Below are 26538 nucleotides of genomic sequence, written 5' to 3' on the forward strand. Positions count from 1 at the left end.
GTAAAATACATCATAAACAATAACTACGTAATCAATTTATCTAGTATGTCGATGACTGACGTGGAATAAGATGGAACACGATAATGTATGTAGAATTTGTGCGTGGCAATCCATGAAGGAGAGGTATATGAAGCATATCAAATATGATATTGCTGAAAACCATGAAGAAAGATATCCATTTAATACAGATGTGCCTTCATCTCATAAAGAAGACATAAGTATAGTAAAATACATCATAAACATTAACTATGTATCCAATGGTATCTGGTATGTTGATGTGGAAGAAGATGGAACAAGCTAATGTATGTAGAATTTGAGCGTGGCAATCCATGAAAGAGAGGTATATGAAGCATATCAAATATGACATTGCTGAAAACCATGAAGAAAAATATCCATTTAATACTGGATAAAGAAGACATTAGTAAAATATATCATAAGCAATAATTACGTATTCAATTTATCTGGTACGTCGATGACCGTCATGGAAGAAGATGGAACACGATAATGTATGTACAATTTGTACGTGGCAATCCATGAAGGAGAGGTGTATGAAGCATATTAAATGATATTGCTGAAAACCATGTAAAAAAATATCCATTTTTAAAACCAAAAGACATGAAACTATAATTGCTACGTGGGTTTAGAAGGCACTATAGAAAAGAGATTGCAATGTGTCTTCGTACCTTACAGTTTTTTGTAAATTGAACAAATTTTTCTTGTCGTGGACTTCCTCTTCGCTAAATGACGTGTTGGAGATATTGATGCGTTCTTCTCCAAGTAGCGTAAGTAATAAAGCAGTTTGTCTCGTCCGAACACGTGTTTTTATTACTTGCGAGTAAGTACAGTGACATGCGTTGCTTCCAGTTTTTCCAGTTGGCTTCAATATTGTCGCTGAACCTCATTTCTTTAGGAACTTTTGAGTCCATTTTACTTTTAACAATAGGTGTTTGTACTGTATTTTATAGTTAAAAATGTTTACAACTTACACCCATGAATTTCATTAAATTTAATTTGTCATGCTGTGTATAGTGTATGGGTTTTTGAACTTTGAAGCCAAAGGTTGGGCAATAGTTACAATCTGTTATCAAAACTATAGTATAATATTATATTATAATAGATAGAAAATTGATAACATCGATTTGTAAACATTGCCCAACCAATTTAGAGATGGGCAAAATTTTTCAAACATCGATGTTTCGATGTATCGATACATCGAAACTTAAAACATCGATGTGGTCGATACATCGGATTTTCTAGAAAAACATCGATGTTTTTCGATGTTTTAACATAAAACTTTTTCAGAACATGAAAAAATTTAAATAAGCGAAAAAAGTCTCAGAATTCTGTATATTATTTGTAATAATAACTTTCATAGACAAAAGTCTACAAAAGAACCTATTTTAGAGATGGGAATCATGGTTCATCTAAGTGATCCGATCACAAAAATTTCAAAACATCGATAAAACATCGAAGCAAAACATCGATATTGTCTTCGATGTATCAATGACTAAACACCGATGTTAAAACATCGATGTATCGACCAAAAACATCGATGTTTTCAAAACATCGATGTTTTTTGCCCACCTCTACCAACCATATGGTTATAGGACGATTGGCTTCAATGGTCTCCGAGTCGGGCATCTATAGTATTATAGTGTGTATGACAGATACTATAATATGAAGAGTGCACGAACTATATAGTCCGTGGACGAGGGATCTGATTTAATTTTTGAAATAACTATTAGGTATTTAGGTACCATAAAAAAATAATATTTGTTGTCAATTAAATAAAAATACACCCAATGGCTAAATACCATTTTACATAGATAGCCGTGAGCCGATAGGTACATTTTCATTGTTCATTATAAAATATCTCGTAGTTTAGATAGTTTAGACAGTCCTGGTGCAGTGCAGCTCTTGTTTTAAAAATAACCTTACGCGGAAACATAATATTATAATTAGGCATTATTTTTAATTTTTATTATTGCAGTGTGCACTGTACACAGTACGCAATTACCTATATTATTATACATATTTTATACCTACGTACTATCGATGTGTTTTTATTCCTAGTCATTAATGTAGTAGTAAAAACATAAAATAATTAATAATATATCACTATTATGGGTACATTAAACGTTTACGTAATTATTATGCTTACGGCTTACCTATACCCAACCCAACCCATTAGCTACCCGGCTACCCACATAATAATAATATACATTATACACGTAATACTACTGCACTGACCTATTGCTGCAGACACGCACACAGTCGCGTCCAGTTTATTTTTAGGTGATACCATACGCGCGCGATAGCCGATAGGTGCACCTGCTGGAAGAACCGGCCCAATCCGCGGCATGCCAGCGTCAACCCAGAGACATAAAATGTTTTATGTACGATATAATAATATAATATTATATAATACACACTTACACACGCGTTCTGCGTAGTGCCGAGTGTGGATATATTTAAATCTAACATAAATAAACGTATAATAACATTAGTAATGTGTAGTAATAAATAATAATATGGTATGGTGGGTGCCGTGATGTCACTATGGCGCCACGACGTGGCGTTGATGGTGGTAACCGTCGGCATGATAGGCAGGAGTAATAATATTGCTCTATGGGTATACCGGTAGTCGGTAGAAGGTACCCAGTGGTGCATTTACGGGGGGAGGGGTCTAGGGGTACTGGACCCCCCTGACACAGATTTATATATTCTTAAAAAATACAGTCAATATTTGTTTTTAATAAAAATAAAAATAATACCTTAGCTATACATTTTATTTTACCCAGAAAAAATTTTTGAAATCCGCCACTCGGTGGCATCTACAACTACTATAGTACTACATATATAGTAGGTACCTACGTGCGGTATAATAGGTATATATGAACAATCAAGTACATTAATTTATGTCTTTATACCGGATGACTTCCGCGAAAGATCGTCTTCCGAACATAATTTAATATTGCCTATTGGTACACATAATATTATATAAACATATAATAATTAATAATTAATAATTAATAACATTATGTTATGATCTTGCACTTAATTTTTTCTATGATTCTGACAAATTTTGCGTGTATGTATATTATAGGTACATCGTACATACTACATGTCTACAGTCTACAGAGAGGTTAACATTTTGGGGAGGTGAAAAAATAAACTCAAAATCACCCATCCACACTATACTTATCCAGTTACCCACTTATACATAATAGATATACCATCGGATATTCTAGAAATTAGTATTAATTAAGTATGAACTATTATGCAATATATGCATTAGCATTATTGCCGATTGTTTTTACAATTTACATTGAGGATGTGACTTTATATTGTCTTATATATTGAATATTCATGTCATTTAGTATTGTAATATGATGCACTATAAATCCAAAACCAAGTAAACCAATCAAAAAAATGGTGTACCCAATCACCCAAAATTCTTTATACGCACTTGTATGCACAATGCAATATACGCACAATACGCACTCACTTTTATTATCTTAACGGTTTTTCAATAAATTATCATGGTAATCATTGATCTACCTGTAAGGCTACCTAACACAGCGAGAATAAAAACATAAAAAACTATTTCACTCGGACTACTATTTTTTGTGCCCTCTACCCCTTTAACCCCATTTAGTCCCCTTGTTACTCCATTAGGAAGGCACTGCAGCGTGGGTATGTGCTTACCTATAATAGTATGCGCATAGAATTTTTAGTTTTCCAGAATTCTTGCGTCGCGGGAATTCTCACCGCTTAAATTGCCTATTCGTCGTTGTTTACACCGCAGACTGCCCTGCTTGTGTATAAAATAATATATAAATGTCCCGACTCCCGAGTAATAATAATATTATGTGCAGAGATCGGTGGCGGCGGTAGCATGAGCAAAGTTTATTTATACCGAGACGGGCAGTCATGGGCGGAGCGAAATCCCAGCGAAGAATCACGTCTCACGGAATACATGTTTATGGTATGTATATATATATAGGTACGTATATGTATTTATATTGTTCGTATCGAAATGGCCTAACGAAAATAATGCGCGGAATAAATGTGTGTGTGTGTGTGTGTGTGTGTGGAGCTCAGTGCGCGAGTTTTCGCCAAACGACTCGCTTTATAAACGATGATATAGCGCCACGATGACGATCGAGAACAGGTAAAACGCCATTTTTAGAGGAGGTGCCCAAAATATATTTTATATACGACCGTCGTAATAGTTATAATACGTATATTATTATACAACTGTATATAGGGTGGGCGCATAATATATTATTGTTATAGTGTGACGGTGTGACGGACATATTATTAAATATCAGAAGGTAATCGTATGTGTGCATAACGGAAAAGAATTGCACGTGAGTGTGGGTGCGTGTGTTTTTATTATTTTTTTGGAAATTAATTCGCGAAAAATGCAACACGTTAAACCGTCCGCGAAAGGCGACCCGCTGTGTCCGCTCGGATTCCACCCGCAAGTCCGTTGGCCGACCAGATGCAAACGGTGTTTCAGGTAAACCATATTTGTATAATTGTATATAATATAATATTATAATTAAAATATATGTTAGTACCATAAAGGTTATGGCCTATTCATAAACATATTATATTATATTTCAGTGGCGTATCCAAGATTTTTCCTTGGGAGAGGGGGGGGGGGCTAATAATGTGTTTACACAAAATTGGTTTAACTAGGGTCTCCCATAAGTTCAGCATAGGTACTTATATACTGAGGTTTTAATTTAGGTTTCAGTTCCTATACGGCTGTACAAATTTGTATTTACAATAACTTTCATAAACTATGGAAATAATTTTTTACGATTTTCCCAACATTTCGGGGGAGAGTAGTCTACCGGCTACCCTAGCACCCCCTTGGATACGCCTCTGCTATATCTATATATACATATATATTATATATATGCCTACATTATTTATTTCGCGATCTTTGTATTTTCATATTTATAATGTATTAATAATGTATACCTATATCCTTCCGGCTTCCAGCGGCGCAACAGGATATTTCATGGAAGGGGGTTAAACATTAGAAATCTATTATTACATCGTATTATACAAAAAAAAAATGTGTAGATATATTTTATTATATAGTGAAGAAAGTAAAAACCAATTACAGGGTTCAAAATCAGGAAAAATACTACCAATCGTTTGATAGATGCGAATTATTACACTAAATTTAAAAAACATTATAAGACTAGGACTATAAAAATCGATTTTTTTAAATTTAACATTTACATTTATATATTAATTTATTACTGTGAGTAATAAGAGTTAATTATTTACTGTATTTATGCAGGATATTATGTATAATGTATTTAAGTTAAGCAGATTAACCTTTTATAATTTTATAGAATACAATAAAATTAGCTAAATTTATTTCGGTTGCATAGGTGTATAAATACCTATATAGGTACCTATAATATATATATATATTTACCTATATACCAATATATAGGTAGTTTTAAAAAAATCTAAAGATCACATAGTGTCATAGTGAACATGTTTATATGATAGATCGGTACGTATACATCGGTATGTCTATAGACATGTAGTTTTGAATTTAAATAGTTTAACCTTTTTATAGTAAATATTTTCTAATTGTTCTAATTATATATATTATACATTTGTACATTTGCACGTTGTACCTATATATCACGTATCAATATAATAGAATATATTAATATATGTATCTATATATATTCTGATTTTCTGCAGCATTGGCGATTGGTGAAACTATATAAAAATTAGAGATGACATTTTGGGGGGTAGGTACTAAAAATATTTAATAATTTAAATATTCAATATGGGTTTTCAGTTGGTAACAATTTGATCTGCAAACTGAATCCAAATTGGAATTATTTTAGAAAATCAGTTAAAATTATGTAGATTCCAGAGAACGCCACTATCATAATTCACGAGAACAATTCTCATTTCCTCCGAAAAATTATTTCTTTCAATTTTTACTTGTTTTTTAACATTTATAAAATATAAAGAGTCAATGAATGAACATATATTATTTATTAATGTAACAATAGAACCCCCCCCCCCCCCCCCCCCCGGCGACCACCTCTGCTAATGCTTGTGAACAATTATATTTATAGTATTATATTTACATTAGAGACCTAAAATATAAATTAGATTTATTTAATTGTAAATATTTTATGTGCCTACTTCGGAATGCATTTACTTCCTATGCACCTATCAGTTACAAAAATATAGATTACAAATCTGTAACTAAATAACACTCAAAACTTAGAAATTTAGAAACGCCAAAAATAAAAAAGTTGTGTAAGTGGGTGTCGCTCTGCTGTACAGTAGGTTACAAGTGTGTCTCTCTAATGGATGGTGTTAAATTTGAATTTAATGATATAATACGATCTGAGCGAGCCTATGATATTACTAAATATATTTTACAATATTATGGTGAATAAAGAAATTAATATATAACCTATATTTACGTGAAACCTTGTTTTAAATTTTCAATCCTTAGCTATAAAAGTTGAAAATTTTTTAAATTTTTAACTATATAAAATAATTATTAAATTTTAAATTTGACACATTTTGTTAAAATTTAAACTTTAAAAATTTATAAAAAAAATGTGTGCCTATGTATTTTTAATATTTTTAACTGTTATTGTAACAATATATCAGGAGCCTTGTATTAAATTTTCAAGCTTTTTTAGTCTACATATACAATTTTATTGAATTTCATAGGAAAAAAACACTAAAGAAATTGGAAATTAGAAACTGAAAATGTCCGTAAACAATTCAAAACATATCAACATTTTTTGAAAAATTTTCATGTATAGAAAATGCTAATATAAACAACCAGTGAAAATGTCATGTATATACGGTCATTTATTTTAGAGTTACGCCAAAATCGATTTTGTCGAAAACCGATTTTGCTTAAAAATTTTCGTTTTTCATTAATTTTTTTTTGTTTTTCCCGGGTACCTAGTTCTTCCCAGTAGCCGCTCCAGTATGGGCACGAAAATAGTGTGTGCTCTGCAGAGTCTAAGTACCCCTGACAGTGTTGGCATGCCGCACTAGGAGCTCTTGACATTCGGAATAGGTATTGCTGGAAACAACCGTGATTCGTTAGTACCTGAGTCATGTGAAAAGACAAAGGCACCCTAATCACGGTTCTTCCCAGGCTCCCAGCCATCTCTTGACATTAGGGATCACTCTGCGCGTTCATTCCCTTTTTTCCATCTCGTCCCACTTTGCCTGCCAGAGGGCGATGGTGGAGATTCTCTCCTGCCAGTTGATGGCCGCTTTGGATGGGAGGGGTTCTCCGGGGTTGGGTGTGACGTTTAGTCGGTCCCTAATTCTGAGCCTTTCGAGACCTATTAGGTCTACTAGATTTATGAAGTACCTTTGATGACGATTAACGAATACATTTTTATTAACTTAATATTAAATACGATAAATAAAAAAATAACTACCAAGAATTTGAAACTATTTGGTGACTATTTTTTAATAATTTTATCTATAGACTGCATACTTCACTATTACAGTGACTATATATGCTCTAGCTGTAAGCGCCAAGCACCTCTATAATTATGCCCCTGCGCGTCAAATTATCTTCAATATTACATTTTATATATTGAGACGAAAAATGTAAATGTTATATTTATTTTAAACAATATAACACAAAATACGTTTTATTTTATACTTATTTTAAATTAATAAAACGATTTATAGGTATTGTAAGAATATGTTCAAAATTTAAATTATTTTAAATATTTTAACTGACTTTTTTGATAAAAAAAAAATATAGAACACACATTATAAAATACAATTATGAACACTTTTAGAAATAGATAAATATTATTTAATTATGCTAGCGATTAAGTTAAAATAATATTTAGTGTTCTAAAAGTAAATTACCTTTCAATACCTATGTATATTTGTCTATCCAGCAAAATTATTTAAAATTGTATTTGCTATAAGTTACAAAGTTAAAATTAAAGACTTACAGTTAACACTACTTATGTTTTCAGAGACTATAAAGATCATTCTAACAGGAATAAGGATAATGGCAAGTCATCGCTTAGGAAAGATGATACTACACTATCGACTCCTACTTTAAATAACGAGTTAGTAAACCCTTTTTATTATAGTTAGCTAAGAAAATATACAAGCAAACCATAATTATTTAGGGCAACAAACGAGTCAACAAGTTTGAAAAATATGTCATCAAACATAACAAACAATGGTAAAAACTATTATAACTTAGACAAAGGTAGTGGATCTAGTCGAAAGACTACATCATGGACATCGACGCCAGACTTGACAACACTTTCAGATAGTGTTACATCTCAAGTTGAAAATTTAGAAGGTATAATTGTACCTCTTAAAAGTACAATTCTTCAGTACTATGTACTTAATTATAATGTTGTTTATTTTTATTCTAGATGACGAACAGGAAATTCCAGAATATACAGTTCGAAGAAGAACAAATCTTTCACGCAAGGATTCTATGGATGTACATAGCCCAAGAAATAGTTACAATGGAGATATCGCCCAATATACACCGGTGCATGTTAATATCATCATAACAATGTTAATATTCACTTGGGAAGTCAAAATTTCACAAGGGTTATAGTTTTAAATTGATTTATTTTAGATGAAATCAACGCCAAATGATAAAAATATGTACGACGATGACGAAGATACTATTAGTTTGGCTGATTCTGATACTACGACTGATACCTATGCGACTATTATAAATGATGAAGATTTACACGTGAGTATAATACATTAATAATGTACGTGTGTAATGTATTTTAGTAGAGTAACCAATTAATATGGATATCCAATAATGTGTGTAATTTCAGGACCAAGTATTGCATTTAAAAGCTGAATTAAAATTGACCAAAGCAAAATGTGAGAAAGCTGAACGAGAAAAGAGTGATGTTTTATTAAGACGACTAGCGTCTTTGGATACAACTCCGACATCTCGTACAACAGCTTCTGAAGTAAAAACAAAACAATATAAAACAATGACAAATTTTAATAACATTAATTATAATAGTTGTTGAAGCACCAACAAAAAATAAATGATTTGAAGTCTACTTGTGAAAGTCTCGGCGATGAAAAGAGATTGCTTACACAACGTGTTCATGAGTTAGAAGCTGAGATCAATAAAAACAAGAATACTAAAGTGAAGTCAGACGATGCACAACTGATTCGTTCTAAGTTAATAGCTGCTGAAACTAAAATTGAGGATTTAACAGAAGAAAACAATGATTTAAATAAAGAAATACATAATATGGAGCAAGAAATGAGAGATAATTTTCGGTACATTAATGTTTAATTTAGAATTAATTTTTAATCCATTAATTACCTTACAATAGTTGTATATGTCTTATGATTAGTGGTTTAAAGGATAACAGCCATTGTTTACTCCTAAGGGTTATAGACACTTTTTATCTTTAAAACATACTATAATGGCATAATGACAGTATGAAAATAATAATTAATGTAAATTAATGTATTAATTATTAATATACAAGTTCGTCATGTAGATAATTGCCTATACATAACTCCTTAAAATTGGCTGTGCCGCGCCGCTGCCCTCGTGGGGCCTCGTTAGTGCCATCAATTTGAGCTCAGAAGACCTTAATTTTTGACAAAATTAAATTTACTTTACGGTGTCCAATTTTGATACTGAAAAAAAATTTTAACTTGACAGAAAATTGTCCATTGATCGAACGGAACATTTTGTAAAAATGAAATTTTATATAATTATTGTGAACTTTAGTTTTTTAATTTTTGAAAGTGCTTAGTCTTCAAACATTTTCCTGATAAATTCAAATATTTAGTCGGAATCAAAATCAGACAATGTTAACTTACAGTAAATATAAAACAATAAGTAAGTTGTCGAAAATGTCGTTTAGTGAATTTTATATTGTTATCGAGTTAATAACACGTGCATGTGCGTACGAGAGTGGTACCCACTTAAATTTCACTATAAACTTAGTTTATACTGTTTAGCCTAAAGGTATGTTTACAACTAACACATAGATCCAAGGCAACTAAAACGAGATTAGAAATTGCTAAGAAATTAAAATACCTATGTTCCTTCCTTAAATAATAGCCGTAGCGAGGCCCCTTAACGACATAAATGTATAAACATTGTTCATTTGTTCTATAATGATTTATATATGATTATATTGCTGTTTAAGTAATATCTGCAGACTGCACTACTAATTACTATGTTTTATATTAATTTATTTTAAGTGTTGAAACCATTTATTCTAATAATAATTATTAGTGATAATTTATTAGTACCTATAATATTATTATTTATAGGTCATAATTTATTTTATATTCTGGACGGAACCGTCGGAACCTATGTATATGTATTGGTTTTATTGTTGTGTATTTTTTTCGTCTTGACATCACTTTTAGAAGCAGTAAAAATGGTTCGATTGTTAATATTGAGGGTGGTTTTTAAACAAAAGGGTGCATTTATCGCAAAACGAATTTATGACAAAATATTTTGTTTTGTTGTGTAATTAAAAATGAATAACTGTAGATGCTTGTAATATTCAGATTAGCATTTAATGGACATAATATAGTTTTAAAACTATTTTGTCTCTTTATGTTGTTTAGTATTTATGGCACATTTATATTTGAAATGTTCAATTTTCTTTTAGTTTTTTTCTATTTATGTATAATATTAATATAAGTTTCCTCATTTGTTGTTCGTATCCCAATCAACAAATTATCAAAATTATAATTACAATTTTTGTACAAGCGCTCAAAAGTTCAAATTTTAACAAAATTCATTAAAATAATGAACATTTTCAAATTTTTTATAAAAATTTTTCATTCATTTAATTTTAACCCTTATTTTGATACATGATTTCTCCTAAATTTGTTTGCTGGAAATTAAAAAAAAAGTTTTGTGTAAAGTCTCAATAGTTTTTTATGAATGATTAAAGTTCAAATCTTGATGAATTGGATATTCAAAATTCTAAATGTATAATAACGATTTATCCTTATCAAATTGTTGTTATTTAGATATCATTCCAAAAATATTATTCATAGGAGTTGACATTTTTTTATTATTATTTAGTCAAGACAATGACATTTTTAAAATATTTAAATTTATTTTTATCTTTTTATACTATGAGCCTATTCACAATGGGTCTACGTACAACGTACTACATTGGTATTGACTTAAAGTTCATAACAGTTAGTAATATTAAATTTAATATTGTTTTAATATGTGCAATTTTTGTCAAAAATGTATTCAACCTTTTGAATTATCAATAGAAACATAAATTACTATACCTAATAGCAGTATAATTAATATATAATAAAATATCCTTAGAATTATAGGCTGAGAGACCGTTTTTGGTTGAATCATTTTTCATACAGCATGTTCAATAATTTTGGAAAGTACTTGGAAATCTTTCTTTTGAACTACTTAGAATCTAAATTAATAATTTAATTACATTTATACATTTTTAAGATTGCCAATAAATTCGTTTTTTGATATGTAGGTACATTTTATTTTTGCTATTAAGTTGGATCTTGCAATCTATTTTAAAATTAAACAAAGAATGTTATTATTTTTAAATAAATATACAAACACTTAAATAAAATGTAAATATTTTGGAATTCATATTTTAGTGAGGAGCAGGATAATGAATTTATTATGCTGAGAAGAGAATTTGACCAAGTTTCAAAGAATTGTAGAATTTTAGCATTTAAATTAAAAAAAGCTGAGAGAAGAATGGAAGAGTTAGATAATGAAAAGGTCGAAAATGACAAAAAAACTAAAGAGGTAAGTTACAAAATACTAATAAATATTATTATTTCTACTAAAATATAATATTATATTTACAGTTAATAGAACGATTACAAAGTGATTTAGAAAAATCTAAATCTAATGCAACACAAGGGGATCAGAAAAAAAGACCTATGCTGGGCATGATACCTAAGTCTGCATCAGGAGAAGTATTTAATATTTATGAATTAACAAAAATTAATAGGCCTTTAGATTCATAAGTCATAACCTATTATTTAAATGTTTAGAGGGTTTCAAGAGAGTCGTTAACTCGAGGTGATTCCCAAGAAGATCCAGTTCAACTACAGAGGGATTTACAAGATTCAATTGAAAGAGAAGCAGATATGAGGGAGCAATTACGATTTTCTGAAGAAGAAGTAATGTTTTAAAACTTACCTAGGGTCCATAGGCGGAACTAGACATTATTATTAGACTGAGCCACTTTTCCCGATAAATTTAGACATTTAGACTTATAAATAGTATGGAGGAGGGGGTGGAAAATTCATTGATATAAATGATACCATTTTTTTAAAATCTTATTTGTGTATGATTTTTTTATTTAAAAATTCAAGTAATAAATATATAAGTATATCGTAATATAATATATAATGTTAAGTTCATGTTGACAATAATTTATGTTTATTTAATGGAGTACAGTCAAGCATAGGTATAACATATTCTATTATTAATAAATAATATTTTATACAATTCTGAAGACAATAGTGGAACTGAAATAATATTACAGTGTTTATAGTTTTATTTTTATATTTTATTTCAAATTTCAATATTTAAAATACCTAACCACAACCACGCGTTGGTACAGAATAGTATACCTTAGGAAGGGGGCATTGTGTATTATATCCATTTGATATATTACATATAGACGTATAGTAGTACTAGTGATACATTATTACGGGACACGATTAGCCTGGAACAAGACCCAGTTGGTCCAGGCGGTAGTTCCGCCTATTATTGGGTCTTTACAGTTATAACGTATGCCTCACATAAATCTTATAATACAAATATTACATTGAAATACAAATTGTAGGCTAAAATGTTGAGGAACAAAGTGAGTCGTTTAGAAGAAGATAATGAGTCAATGGTGTTGCAACTCAAGAAAATGGCCACAAAAACAAGTAAATAATAGATTATAAATTTCTTTCATTTAATAATGAAAAAAAAATGATTCATAGGTTATCGCCCTACAAATATTGCTGATAGAGATGAAGGAATTTCAGATGTTGAAGATGCAACAGAATTAAAATTACTTCTTGAGCTCAGTGAACAAGTAATTTATATATTATTTTAACCCTACCGTCTACTGTTATATAAGTATAAACAAGTTTTAGATAATTGTATAAATGCTTCATATATCACAATAAAATATATTTTTACAAAAATAAGTGATTTGCAAGTTTTAGTTAAAATACAAAATACTCTAAATTGTAGGAAATTACAGTATTAAAAAGAAAAATAGAAGAATTTGAAGTAGAAAAGGATCAATTGAAAGCTAAAGTTTTAGAATATCAAACAAAATTAACATCCAAAAAAACTTATAAACCAATATCAAAACCAGCGCAACCCAAGGTAATGTTAGTAGCATTAAAGTATAAACAAATAACAGTAAAATGTACCAACATAATATATATTTTACTATTAGACTAAAGAGGTTAAAGCTGATTTTGATAAGCAAACAAAAGCTATTAAACAGTTGGAAATTAAAACAATGGATCTTGAAAGTCAACTTAAGGTAAATTGTTTAAATTATAAAAATAAGTTTTAATTTTTTTCACATAGGTACTTACTAATATAATGTAATATTATAATGTAAATAATATATAAAAATACTATGTTTATATTCTACAGTGTTATGACTTTGATAGATGTTATTGATAGAATTATGACATTGATATTATTTATTAATTATTAACTATTGTATAGAGTGAGAGACAACAAATTGAAAATTTGAAATCAATACATAAAAAAGAAATAATAAACAAAGAAGAAAGTATAAAAAAAATACAAGAGCAATCAACTTTTGAAGAAAATAAAAAAATGATGGATATTCAAAATGAATTTGAAAAAAAAATAAAAAGTACCTAGATACATTTATAAAATATTTACTATAGTTTCAATACTTTAATATTTATAATGAATTAATTAATAATTTACTAGGAATAGAAAATGAATTGATGATGGAGCGAAAGAATTACAAAGACATTTTAAATAAATATGACATATTGCAAAAAGAACAAATAGATGCTAAAAGTAAAATGACAGCAGAAAAAGAAAAACTACAATGGTATATGGACTTTAATTTGTTAAACAATTATTATTTATTTTATTTTATTATACTTTTTGAGCACTCAATTAATAACTATAATTGTTTCTTAGTTTGTTAGAAAGTAGAAAAAAAGATACATTAAAAGTTGAACTGGAGTTAAAAAACACTGAAAGATAAATACCACAATTCTATTGATTTATGGAATAAAGAAAAATTAGAAATGCAGGTAACTTAAACCATTTAGATGTTTTTGTAAGTGTTTTTGATTTGGATATTTTGTGTTGTAGAAAAAGTTAAAGGATCTAGAAATAGCGCATTCAAATGATTCATGGATAAAAGAGAAGGAAAATATGAAAAAGAATTTGGATGAATATTTAAAAGAAACAAGGGCATTAAATAAACAATGTAATCAGTATACAGAACAGATAGAAAAACTTAAGAAAGATGTAAGTAAAATAAGAGTTTAACATATCAGACTATGGATTTCAATAAAATATTTTGTTTTAGAATGAGAGCTTACAACGAAATTTAGATGATTTTGAAAAGGTTGTTAAAGTCCAGCACAGTAGGTCAATGGAGACAGAACTATTAGAAAAAAATCTAAAAGATATGAAAATTAAGTTAGTTTTAATAAAAAATGTTAAATATTTTTAATTTTTAAAAATAAATTAATTTTGCAGGGTATACAACGAAGAACAAGCCAGAAAAACGGAAGTTGCTGCTTTAAAAGTACGCTATGACAATCGCATGTCAGTTCTTTCTGAAGAGTTAAAAAACAGTCAGTTTCAAACTCTTAGGTTCAAAAGAGAACGTGATTCGTATAAGCAAATATTGGATTCAGCAGATTCTAACCATCAAAAAGGAAATTATAAGGTGCAAAATAATGATAACCAGGTAATATCTATATAGGTGCCTAATTTTATGGTTACTTGTTTTTAGATTTGACTAAACTTTTGTTTATTTAAACTGTAATCTTTAGAAAGAAGAATTCTACGTCTTACAGCAACAAGTATCTTGTATGGAAGAACAACTTTCAGAAGCAAGACTTGAATGTTCAAGGTTAAAAACAGAACTGGTGTCAGAAAAATCAGCCTGGGAAATAACAAAATCAGAAATGACATCTTCTATTAATAAAGTCTGTTTAATTCATTTTTTTAATATACATTTTATAAAAATAAATTTTATTATCTTAGTTGGAAGAAGAACGACTGTTGAATTCAGGAAGATCTAAATTAACAGGTTTGAAGGCTAGAATGGAGCTTGCATGGCAAAAAGAACGGGAAGAACAACAACGTCTTTTACAAGAGACATCAACGTTGGCTAGAGATCTAAGACAAACATTATATGAAGTAAATTAAAATACTATTTTATACAGTATGTAAATACTAAAATACATAAACCATATTAATCTTTAATCTTTCATTAATATTGTAAGGTTGAACGAGAGCGAGATAAAGATCGTTTAGAATCAAAAAGGCGTATAGATCAACTTACAAAAAATATTGAGGTTGACCAACAAGAAAATAGGAAGAAAACTAACGAGGTAAGATTAAATTATTGTAAATTATCTTTATGGATGAAATATTCAAAATATAATAACTAATACAAACTAACACACAATGCCGTGCTAACTCTCATTGGTACCCCAGGGCAATAATATTTGGCGCCCGTAATAAACATACATAGTTAAACATTTACCGCCCTTTAAAATGTTACAAGTTTGGCCGCCCTAGGGCACTTGCCCCATTTGCCAACCCCTTAGCACGGCTCTGCTAACACAACAAATCATTGTTTTATACTAAACCAATAAAATATTTTTAATATAAATAAAATATTAATATAATTTTATTTACAATTTATAATATAATAATATTAAAATATGTATACAATAAAAAAATAAAATGTGAACTACTATAATTTTATTATGGGCTGATCTCATATATATCATATACATAATAGAAAACTTAGAAATTAACCACTTTTTGATATTAAATGTTGATTATATAAGGTATTAAAATACTTATTTTTATAATTGTATATACTATATACATATTACATAATATATAATATAATTGTACCTATTTTAGATGTAAACACTTTTAAACACACATGATTATTTATTTATTTAATTAAATCTAATTTATAAATTCATATATAATTTGTATATAAATAACGAATTTCAATATTAAATATATATATACAACTACAGAATATATTTACCTGTAACATTTTAGTAGAATTTGTTGAATATTTATTGATTTAGTTTAAGAAAATTTTATACAATCATTATTTTTTTATTTATTAGATGCAATGTGATCTTATGGATTTACGAGATGCTCATGCAAAATTAAGAACAATAAATGAAAAATTAAGAAAAGAAAAAGACAAAATAGAACAAGAATGTGAGTCATTAAGATTATGCAATGTTCGGCTAAGAACTGATCCTCAGCTTGAGGTTAAAATTAATAATTTATCACAGTTGATCAAAAGTTTAACTATAATGGTAAATGAAAACTATGAACTGACAAATAAATCTTTAAACTCGATAATTGCACCAACACCACCGGCTAGAAGAAAATCATCTACGTCTAGAGAAGCATCACCAGATTTAAATTCCAACCAAACACTAAATAACAATAATAATGAACAAATCAAACAATTATTAAATAAAGTTAATGAGTTGACTAAAGAATTAGTTATAAACACAAATCAACAAGATGTCAGATCAAAACGTGCAGTTTTTGGAGTCAGGTAATTTCTTTACTGCTCCTTAAAGTCAAAATTTTTTTTGTGAGGTATTTAAGGCGCTGCACCAGGATTGGTATATATATACTATACCAAATCCTGAAAATTATTAAGACCATTAATTTAAGAATTTTCCCTTGATTTTAACAAGAATTTAATGTATTTTCCAAATGGTTTAATATTCCATCTTTAGTTATGTATTTGGAAAAAAACACAAAACTGTTGTTTGCAATTTTAGAACAAACATCATCGTTTGACATGCACCATGAAAGCTGTTTGTTTAAATCACTCAGATCGTGCTTAATGGGAACATAGTGCACGTAGGGTTTTAAAAGGTGAAAATACCATATTTTCCATTCGCTTTCAACCAAAAGTATGCAAGATTTCATACCCAATTCAGTAGACAATCTGTATGCGAAAACATGTCCTTCAATGTGAATTATATATTTGTAATTTGACTGTTCTTCGTATGTCATATAATCTTTGGTGTTTTCTATGGTTGGTTGTATAAATTTCAAAAGTCCATTGACCACACGAGGTCTTAATTGCCATTTTGTAATTCCGACATCAAATAACCCTTGTTTAGAGTTGTTTGAAATTTTCATTAATTTCAAACGTTTGTTGGTTTCTGAGCAATAACCAAATCCGGTGGAACTTCCTCTAAACAATGCTTTAGGTTTTTTCCTGGCCCAATTTGTGTTGAATTTAGAGTAAACGTTCGAATGTACAATTTTCCAATCGTCAAATGTGGGCATTAGTATGTCAGCACTGTTTTCACAAATACTCATGGATAAGATGGGAGAATAGTTTGAATATTTATGACTCAATAAAGGACATTTATTTCCAAATATATGAAAATATGCTTCTGTTCCGTCTTTTGTCATTATCGGAGAATCACGACGATTCAAAAAAAACCCAATGTCTTTTACTTTCCGAGTTGTGCACAACTCGGAAATCATGGCAAAAATTGTTGAAATATTGTGGTCGTCAATAATTTGTTTAGGATTGTCAAATCTTATTATACCATTATTTGCATACCATTTTTTTATATTTGTGTAATACGATTCAATTTCAACAGTGTTCTTTTTTGTTTCTAAATATTTGTTGAAATTCCAATTAAACTTGGGGTACTTTGACTTTGAATACCAGTACTTTGAGTACAGGTTTGAAAAGATTATAAAATTTTTTACATTTTCAAGGTGGTTAAAGTTGTTTTTTTCTCTGATGATGGCCGACCATTCATTCTCAAAATTTACATTTACAAACGGAAGAAAATTAATTATTTTGTTGTCCTTGATTTTAACAAATAATCCCTTTTTGAATTTCATAAAAATGTAGTTAAATGTGTTTTGAATTTTCACAAAATGTTCATCGTTTACATCTATATTGGAGAAAAATTGTTCTTCGTCTCCTGCAATAAAAAATTTGTTGTTGTTTAATTGCGGAAATTTGTGATTTACCGAGTCCATTTATTAAAATTCACTTAAAATGTTAAAAATTCACTTTAACAAGAATATGAATAATTAAACAACATACTATATTTACGTTAGACGTCCGATGTTATTATGATGAATAATATTATAATAATATCTTAGATAGAACTATAGAAGATAGATAGATATTATATCTAGGTTAGGTTAGCCTAACCTATCTATCTGGAAAAAATTAAACACCGCTCCGTTTCCCCAGTCACCGGACCTCTCCCCTCGATTCCCTATAGCGCGAGTCGCGACCAATCGCGTACCTTCGCGGCGTCGGCGGCGGTCGGTTTTTTTTTTTTTTTTTTGATAAGAAGTTACACTACTTACACTATACTAAAAGCACAATAAGCGTATTTGCCGAGAGAAAAAAAAAACAAGCAGGATAATACGGGGGTAAGAAGTCACCCATTAGCAACACTTGGCATGATCACGGATTATGTTAATCTATGACATAGTGGGGAATAAGAGTGAGATGAATAACGAGGAATAGATCGATGGAGGTTATAAGATTAGGAGCTCCCTGCACCATCTCCTTTTCAGGCGACGGCGAGGTGTTTCAGGCAAAGTTACAGTATTTAGATTCCTAATTAGTGGATTTTTGTGGTTAGCTAGGTGTGAAAAGAAACGCTTGTAATAAATTACCGATTCTTCTTCGACTGTTTTCATGCGCATGTCATTATGGAGGGTTTGATTAGATACATACGGTGGGGCATTTGCTATTCTGCGTAGGGTGATGTTCTGGAAGGTCTGGATTTTATTTATATTAGTTTTTTTGGCTGATCCCCACAATTGTAATCCATAAGTCCAAATGGGTTTTAATAATGACTTGTAAATGAGAAGTTTAGTTCCTAGTTTAGTGAATTTGTTTTTTGATAAGAGCTGATTGAGGGAACGAGAGCGAGAGTTTAAAGTTAGTCGTTTGGACCTTATGTGCTGTTTCCAAGTTAGCCTTTTGTCGAGGGTCAGGCCTAGGTATTTGACGGTGTCAGACGACGGAATAGGAATATTGTCCACAGATACAGGTGGACAAATTCCGTGTTTTAGAGTGAAAGTCGCGTGTACCGACTTGTTGTGGTTTAGTTTTATTCGCCATCTGGAGTACCATTGCGAAATAAGGTCTAGGTGAATTTGGAGGTTGGCTGAGGCAATTAAATGATTTTCATGTATTGCTATTATCGCTTTATCGTCTGCGAAATCAGCTACAAGGATGTCTTGTGTTATGGGCTGATCTGAGGCATATATGTTAAATAGAAGGGGAGATAGGATACCACCTTGAGGTACTCCTGCTTCGATTAGAGACATTTCTGAGATGCACGAACCAACGCGAGTTTGAAAGTATCTATCTGATAGGTAAGATTTTATTAGCAGAAATAGAGGTGATGGGAGGCAATTTCGCAGTTTAAAGAGGAGACCGTCGTGCCAAACGCGGTCGAACGCCTGAGAAATGTCGAGGAAGACACAGGAGCAATATTGCTTTCGTTCGAGTGAAGTTGAGATGGCATCTACTACTCTGTGCACTTGATGGATTGTGCTGTGCTTGGCTCTAAAGCCGAATTGAGATGGGGGAAGAATGTTGTTATTATTGATGTGGGAAGACATTCTTTGCAGAATTAGTCTTTCGCAGATTTTAGAAAAAAAAGGTAAGAGACTTATAGGTCTGTAAGAGTCCGGTGAGTCTGGAGGTTTGTTAGGTTTAGCAAACATTACAATTTGAGAAAATTTCCATAAGGAAGGAAAATATGATAATCGTAGAATTGCATTTATTATGTATGTTAAGAGGACTATGGCTTTTGTTGGTAAGCATTTTGTAACTTCGGCGGTGCGGTCGGTTTTAAAACATTTTCGAAAAATGTTACGCTTTTTACGCTGTTTTTCGACTTTTAGACATTTTCTCATTTTACATATAGTTCGTTTGTTTCAAAAGCCGAGTGGTTTGTACGCGATATCGGTCCATAGCCATCGCAACCGACGCGATAAAAATGTGTTTGTATGATTGAAATGCTGTTTTTTTCGTTTGAACCAGGGGAGCATTTTGCCCCCTCTGGTTATCAGTGTCTATTTCGACTTTAAGGAAATGTACTAGGAATGTGTCTTTATAACATAAGTATTTTGAAAAATATTTTAATTATTATTGCATTTAGATTTTGTTAAAAAATATTTTAAGAAATATTTCATTTAGATTTTGTGAAAAATATTTTAATTATTATTGCAATTAGTTTTTAAAATTATTAATGACATAAGTTTTTTGAAAAAATATTTTGGGGAATATTGCATTTAGATTTTGTGAAAAATATTTTAATTATTATTGCAATTAGATTTAAAAATTATTAATGACATAAGTTTTTTGAAAAAATATTTTGGGGAATATTGCATTTAGATTTTGTTAAAAAATATTTTAAGAAATATTGCATTTAGATTTTGTGGAAAATATTTTAATTATTATTGCAATTAGATTTAAAAATTATTAATGACATAAGTTTTTTGAAAAAATATTTTGGGGAATATTGCATTTAGTTTTTGTGATCTTTTATTGGTATATAAGGCGCTGCGCCAGGATTGGTATATATATACTTCTTGGGTGTATTAAGAATATTTTCTGAGATACTGGGAGGTTAGGTCCTAAGCCATTGACAATCTTAGACAAATTGCAGTTAAATACAAGCTAATAGGTGGTAATATCTAATAATTAATTTAATGTATAGGTCGTCATCAACTGAAAACGATTTTAATGATAAGCCTCCAATAAGAGGTAGTTTGTACAGAAAAAGTCTTTCACTCGAACAAAATTTTGGGAATACTGATCAAGTGAGTTCTAAGCTAGATAAAAATAAGGTAATTAAGTAAGTTGATGCCTATTTAAGATGTTTAACATTTTTAGGATATATGGAAAAGAGATGAACGTAGTCAGTCAAGAAATAGACTTACTAAACAACCAAATAGTTTTGACAGGTAATATTTTAATGTTTCTTAAGTTGGTAAATATAGGATTAATAGACACATTAGTCCATTTAGTTAGGTTTATGAAACATAGTATAGCAATTATATTGATATGGTTTTTATTCGTTCAAAATACAATGTATGACATTATATATCAGTGCCTACTTGATGCTAGCACTTAAAATATTTTTAAATATTAAAAATTGAATAAGTTAATTAATTTTTAGTCAACAGTCAAATAGTTCTTCCAAAAGTGATATTGTAAGCGGAGAAAAAACTAAGAAAAAAGGACTTTTTGGCAAGTTAAAGAAGTTAACTAAAAGTTCAAAAAGCTTTGATAATGATAGTGATTTGGTATGTATATTGAATACCTGTTAAAATTTTAAAATTTAATCGTTCATTTTCATTGTAGTCCTTTAAAAGCAGTTCCAGCATTTACAATATTGATGTATCTTCTAGTAAAGATTCCAGAGGGAAACTTGCTGATGTGTTTAAACCTTCAACATTACCTAAGTAAATAAAAAATAATAATAAATATACAAATATATTATTAAACAATTTTGTTTTTTTAACGAACTTAAAAAATATAGCTTAAAAAAGAGAGCAATGTCTCCGTCAATATTTAGAAGATCAGAAAGTTCAAGGACATCTCCATCACCATCAGTACGTTCAGATGAATACGAAGAAATCTCTTAGATAGTTATTATTTATTAACAATAATAGTAGAATGTCTGTAGTGGTATATGATCTATTGCATGCTAGTGCAATTTAATCTACTACAAGGGCAATTATATTACTTAAAGTATTGTATTCTTTATGTGGTATGTCTTATATTTATAAAGTAGGAATAATATAATTATTGTTTGTGTAATTTTTTCCAATGAAAACAATTTGATTTTAATTTTCCCTATAAGCTATTAGATATTAATTCAATTTTTGTTGTGTATGTTTCACTTAATGTAGCCAAGACCAGCGGTATATTGTGATAAATATTGTATTACAGTTTAAGACGCCTATATTCTATATCGTGAACATGTTATTTTTTTATCTAGATTACTTGACTTTTAATATGCAGAATATATTTTTGATTGCGTGGTATAATGAAAAATAAACAGGATAATATGGGAATTCTTTGATAATTTTAAAAGTAATTTAATATCTTTTTTAACAACTGCTTTGTGCATAATTAGTTTTTTTTTATACACTGTATTATTGATAAATAATAATGTTAAAAAAAGATATTAAATTTCTTTTAACATGATCAAAATCTCTTTATTTAAGTGAGAAAATATACTATTATTCTATAAAACAATAATCGCAAAATAATTTTATTAGTGTAAGTATAATATATAAACTTGTGATTCTTTTATTAAAATTAATTTATCATTACAAAAATTACAAATATTTTTTTATAAAACCACAGGATCTACAAAAATATTAATTATATCATAATCATATTTGAATGACAACCACAACATGGCTGATATTATTAAGAGTATTTAAAATGTTGATATACCTAGTTATTTATCAATTTTCGAACAAGTTATAGTTAGTTTTGTTTAAATGTTTTAGGTTGTTATATAATAAAATAGCATACTATACTTTATCATATGAGAGAACATGCCGGTTTTGCACATCGCTCCACGTCACCCTGCTATCGAAACCAGTTCCCCTATGGCAGGGTGACACGTGGGGACGCGCAGAAAACCCGATTTTGGTCGAGCCGCGGCATGATCTCTCCTTGGACAGAGTGTAGCATTCTATGCAGTTTTATACGGATACAAAACGTGGACAATATTCGTTAACCCTGAATAGATAATATTTAATAGTCTCATATTAATTCATAATATTATCTACTAAATTAATATTTATAAGTTTAAGTTGATTGTCTTGATCAAAAATGAAATCAATAATTCAATTATACTACACAATATTTATATTACACCAACGAACAAGCTTACTGAAATAAAGGAAAAAAAATAAAAATTTGAAATACACAAAGTACATATTTAGATATTATGTTACATATTTATTAATTATATTTAGCAAGATATATGGTTTTCACAGTTTCCATAAACAACTTTCTAAAATATTTATTATAGCTACAATTCATTTTAAAATTAATTTGTTTTCATTACAATTTAGTTCCATAGAATGAGTGATTTGGTCCTTTTCCATATTTTTGCCAATCAATTCCGGTAACCGAAGGCTTATTTGGTAAACTTTCAAGGCCCTTAAATCAAATAACCATTAAGTAACGTTTAGGATCATTTGTCATTACATTTTGAATTAGAATAAAATATATGTATATTACTTGTGCCTTGTAGGGATCACCAGTTAATTCCCAGTCTCTGGCATAATATCTTTGAAGCCAAGGTTGACTAATATCACGTCTGTAAACCTAGAATAATAAATATAATAATTCGAAAATGCCTTTATTATAAATATTAAGTTTGTTTAGGACAGCATAAAAACATTTAATGTTCAAGGATTTTACTTTTTTACAAGTATAAACCATTTTAAATTTGTTAGTAAAAAAATATAAACTTACAGATTCAGAACCGTATTAGCCATAATGCAAATGACACTCATAAGTTATATTTTATTTAAGAAAAAAAATAATGATACTTTACAAATCAAGTCGAAAAAGTATCCAACAGAGCTCAATAGGATTACTTTAATCTCATGACAATTATTCAATTATTTATCCATATCTGTGAATTATGTTATTATATTATATAAATGTAAAAAAACCCAAACAATCAAAAGTTAGCAGATTATTACAAAAAATATAAAAAAAATTACACTAATATTTTAAGACTATCAAAAAAAAAGATTTTACGAAAACAAATTTAAAGAAGTTTCTCATAATCTAAGATTAACCTGTCAACTTATAAGCGATGTTATATGCTCTAAAACAATTATAAACAATAAGGTTAAAACTAGTAATATAATAAATAATGACAAAGTAATTTATGCAAATGTGGATCCAGAAGGAATGTAAAATATTTTTAATGAATTTATCAAGCAATTTCAGGAAAGTAGCGGAAAGTAAATGTTAATAATACTGTTTTTTTGACAGTTTGTTTTCTAAGAAAATTGAAAAAACGGAAGTAGTGAAAATAGTAAGAAATTGTAAAGATGACACGGTGGCAGGTTATGACTCATGATAAAGTAACGATTAAATTAATTAAATGTATTATTGAACTTATAGTTATACGCTTGTTTATATTTTTAACTTAAGTATGCAGCAAGGTTTGTTTCAGGAACAATTTAAAAGTAGCAATAATCTAACCTCTCCTAAAGGGCGGAGATGGAAAAATTATTAATAGTTACAGACCGAATTCTTTGCTTAATAATTTTGCCAAAATATTAGAGAAAATAATTAAATTATGTCTGATTACATTTATAGATGCAAACTAACTCTTATCCGCAAATCAGTTTGGTTTCAGACCTGGCATGGGCACGGAAAAAGTTCTTTATAAAACGATTCAATTTATATATAATGAATTAGATAACAGTAACAAAGTGATAGATATTTTCCTAGACTTAGCTAAAGCTTTTGATACAGTTAATCACTCAATACTCTTACAGATATTATCTAATTTTGGTATTAATAATTTGAGTCTGAATTGGTTTTGAAGTTACTTATTAAATAAGAAGCAAAGAGTTAAGATTAATGAAGTTTTAAGTCAAGAAAGTACTATCGAATTCGGTGTTCTTCAAGGTAGTGTACTAGGCCCAATTTTATTTTTACTGTACATAAATCTGATTTGTGATTTTAAATTTGATGGATCGATACGTCACATAGACTGATGACACGTGTTTATTATTTACCAATATTTTTTGGGAAAGAGTTCACACTAAAGCAACAGTTGGTTAAGAGTTTAGACAAAGTTTATAAATGCCTAACAGATAGAAATTTAACACTTAAAGATAAAAAACAAATTTTATGACCTCTTCTATAAATAAAACCTTTACAAATTTTAACTCCATAACTTTACATAACTGTAGAGATGGCATAATTTGTAATCAACACAGCTGTAAATCTATCAAAGCAGTGACAAGAATTCGTTATCTGGGTATTATCTTTGATAACTTACATACTCATAATTTAATAGGTAAATTACAATATTTAACTTATAAATTTATTTCACTATAAAATTTGATTCCTAAACAGACAATGCGTGTAGTATGCTTTGCTCTATATCAGTCAATTTTTCAATATGGATTATTGGTATAATGGTATGGGGTGGTTTGGGTGTTGGTGTACTAAAAAAACTTCAAACTAATGAAAATTATAGTGATCTGAGTGTATTACCAATTAAATCACTATATAAAAAAATTGCTATATTGTTTGTATTTGATTGTTTTATTAAAGGCAATTTCAGTAAATCACTTGTTAAGAACATAGAATATGACATTCCTATCATATATGCAAAAAAATCTTTCAGTCAATCATTTGTTGATTATCTAGGCCCTACGTTATTTAACTCAATGAAAATTTAGTATAAAAAAACATCCATGTTATGCAAAGTTATGTTAAAAAGATTTTATATGAATGGTTATTTTTAGATTTGAGCTAAATCTTTTAGTTTTATATTGGTAACACATGTTTAAGTTCTTTTTTAATAAGTATAAGCTCGTTTTAATTAATTATAATATACTTAGTCATTTTATTTTTAATCAATAATATTTGTTTTTATATTTTATTTGAATGTACCTATCTGTAGTTTTTCTTATTCATTTAAAATAATCAATATTGTATTAGGTACTCTCTATCTCTATCACAATAGGCTTACTCAAAACAGTTCAGATATTCATAAAAATGTAGGAATTATGTTATTTTTTATTAATGATAAATAAATAAAAAATAAAAATATTTCTTTCACCTAATATTTTGTTACACCTAATATTTTTTTGTCTTGTGAGACTTAGGAAAACCCGAAAACAGATACTCACATTATTGTAAACCAATTTATTCGACAGAGAGTTGACCCTGTCGGGGATGTTCAACAGCACGTACACAATAACGGCGGACGGTAAGGCTTCGTACCACATTTCGAAGTCACCCCGGTGTACAAACGGTGTGAAATTTGGAAAAGTAGTCGTGCTCGTATAGCGAATTTCTTTAATTCTTATTTCTTTTCCAATCCGTATTCCACATCCGCTTTTAATATTTTTATTCTGTTCTTATCACGGCGAATAACCCGAGACGGCGACGACCTTGGGCCGAGATAAGAAACACATGCTTTACCACG

General features: G+C 29.2%; 2 protein-coding genes and 1 long non-coding RNA gene across 4 annotated transcripts; 1 reads left to right on the top strand and 2 right to left on the bottom strand.

Annotated features, from left to right (window-relative positions):
• Window positions 1-219: 219 nt before the first annotated feature.
• LOC132938660 (uncharacterized) lies at window positions 220-1071 on the bottom strand. The gene is made up of 3 exons (XR_009663926.1): window positions 684-1071; window positions 449-571; window positions 220-369 (listed from the first exon to the last, which is right to left on the bottom strand). It is a non-coding gene; the product is annotated as an uncharacterized LOC132938660 (long non-coding RNA).
• A 3010-nt stretch (window positions 1072-4081) lies between these two features.
• LOC132939851 (golgin subfamily A member 6-like protein 22) lies at window positions 4082-22720 on the top strand. The gene is given in 30 exon segments (XM_061007250.1): window positions 4082-4525; window positions 8031-8126; window positions 8190-8368; window positions 8445-8572; window positions 8657-8776; window positions 8868-9008; window positions 9065-9330; window positions 11674-11827; window positions 11890-12000; window positions 12079-12207; window positions 12879-12966; window positions 13024-13118; window positions 13280-13417; window positions 13491-13580; window positions 13772-13925; window positions 14006-14132; window positions 14225-14273; window positions 14275-14340; window positions 14402-14560; window positions 14622-14734; window positions 14795-15008; window positions 15094-15249; window positions 15308-15463; window positions 15550-15657; window positions 16420-16865; window positions 21043-21145; window positions 21219-21289; window positions 21505-21631; window positions 21690-21790; window positions 21868-22720. Coding segments are annotated over 30 exon segments (4089 nt in total). The 5' UTR covers window positions 4082-4427; the 3' UTR covers window positions 21974-22720.
• LOC132939853 (uncharacterized) lies at window positions 21380-26480 on the bottom strand. 2 transcript variants are annotated; one of them, XM_061007253.1, is made up of 4 exons: window positions 26240-26480; window positions 23592-23678; window positions 23416-23510; window positions 21380-21786 (listed from the first exon to the last, which is right to left on the bottom strand). In XM_061007253.1, exons 1-4 carry the CDS (start codon window positions 26336-26338, stop codon window positions 21783-21785), a joined length of 285 nt encoding a protein of 94 aa, XP_060863236.1. In that variant the 5' UTR covers window positions 26339-26480; the 3' UTR covers window positions 21380-21782. The 2 variants fall into 2 exon arrangements, with proteins under 2 accessions (XP_060863236.1, XP_060863235.1); XM_061007252.1 differs by lacking the exon at window positions 21380-21786 and having other exon boundaries at window positions 23280-23510; window positions 26240-26478.
• Between the last annotated feature and the right edge of the window lie 58 nt (window positions 26481-26538).

This window comes from Metopolophium dirhodum, chromosome 2, assembly GCF_019925205.1.
Source record: "Metopolophium dirhodum isolate CAU chromosome 2, ASM1992520v1, whole genome shotgun sequence".
NCBI classification, from domain to species: domain Eukaryota; kingdom Metazoa; phylum Arthropoda; class Insecta; order Hemiptera; family Aphididae; genus Metopolophium; species Metopolophium dirhodum.

Coding starts and splice junctions, on each gene's coding strand:
- LOC132939853 (XM_061007253.1), bottom strand. CDS start 26,338: ATGTGGTACGAAGCCTTACCGTCCGCCGTTATTGTGTACGTGCTGTTG. Junction 23,679..26,239: donor ATAAATTGGTTTACAATAAT/GTGAGTATCTGT, acceptor TTATTATTCTAG/GTTTACAGACGTGATATTAG. Junction 23,511..23,591: donor GTGATCCCTACAAGGCACAA/GTAATATACATA, acceptor ATTTGATTTAAG/GGCCTTGAAAGTTTACCAAA.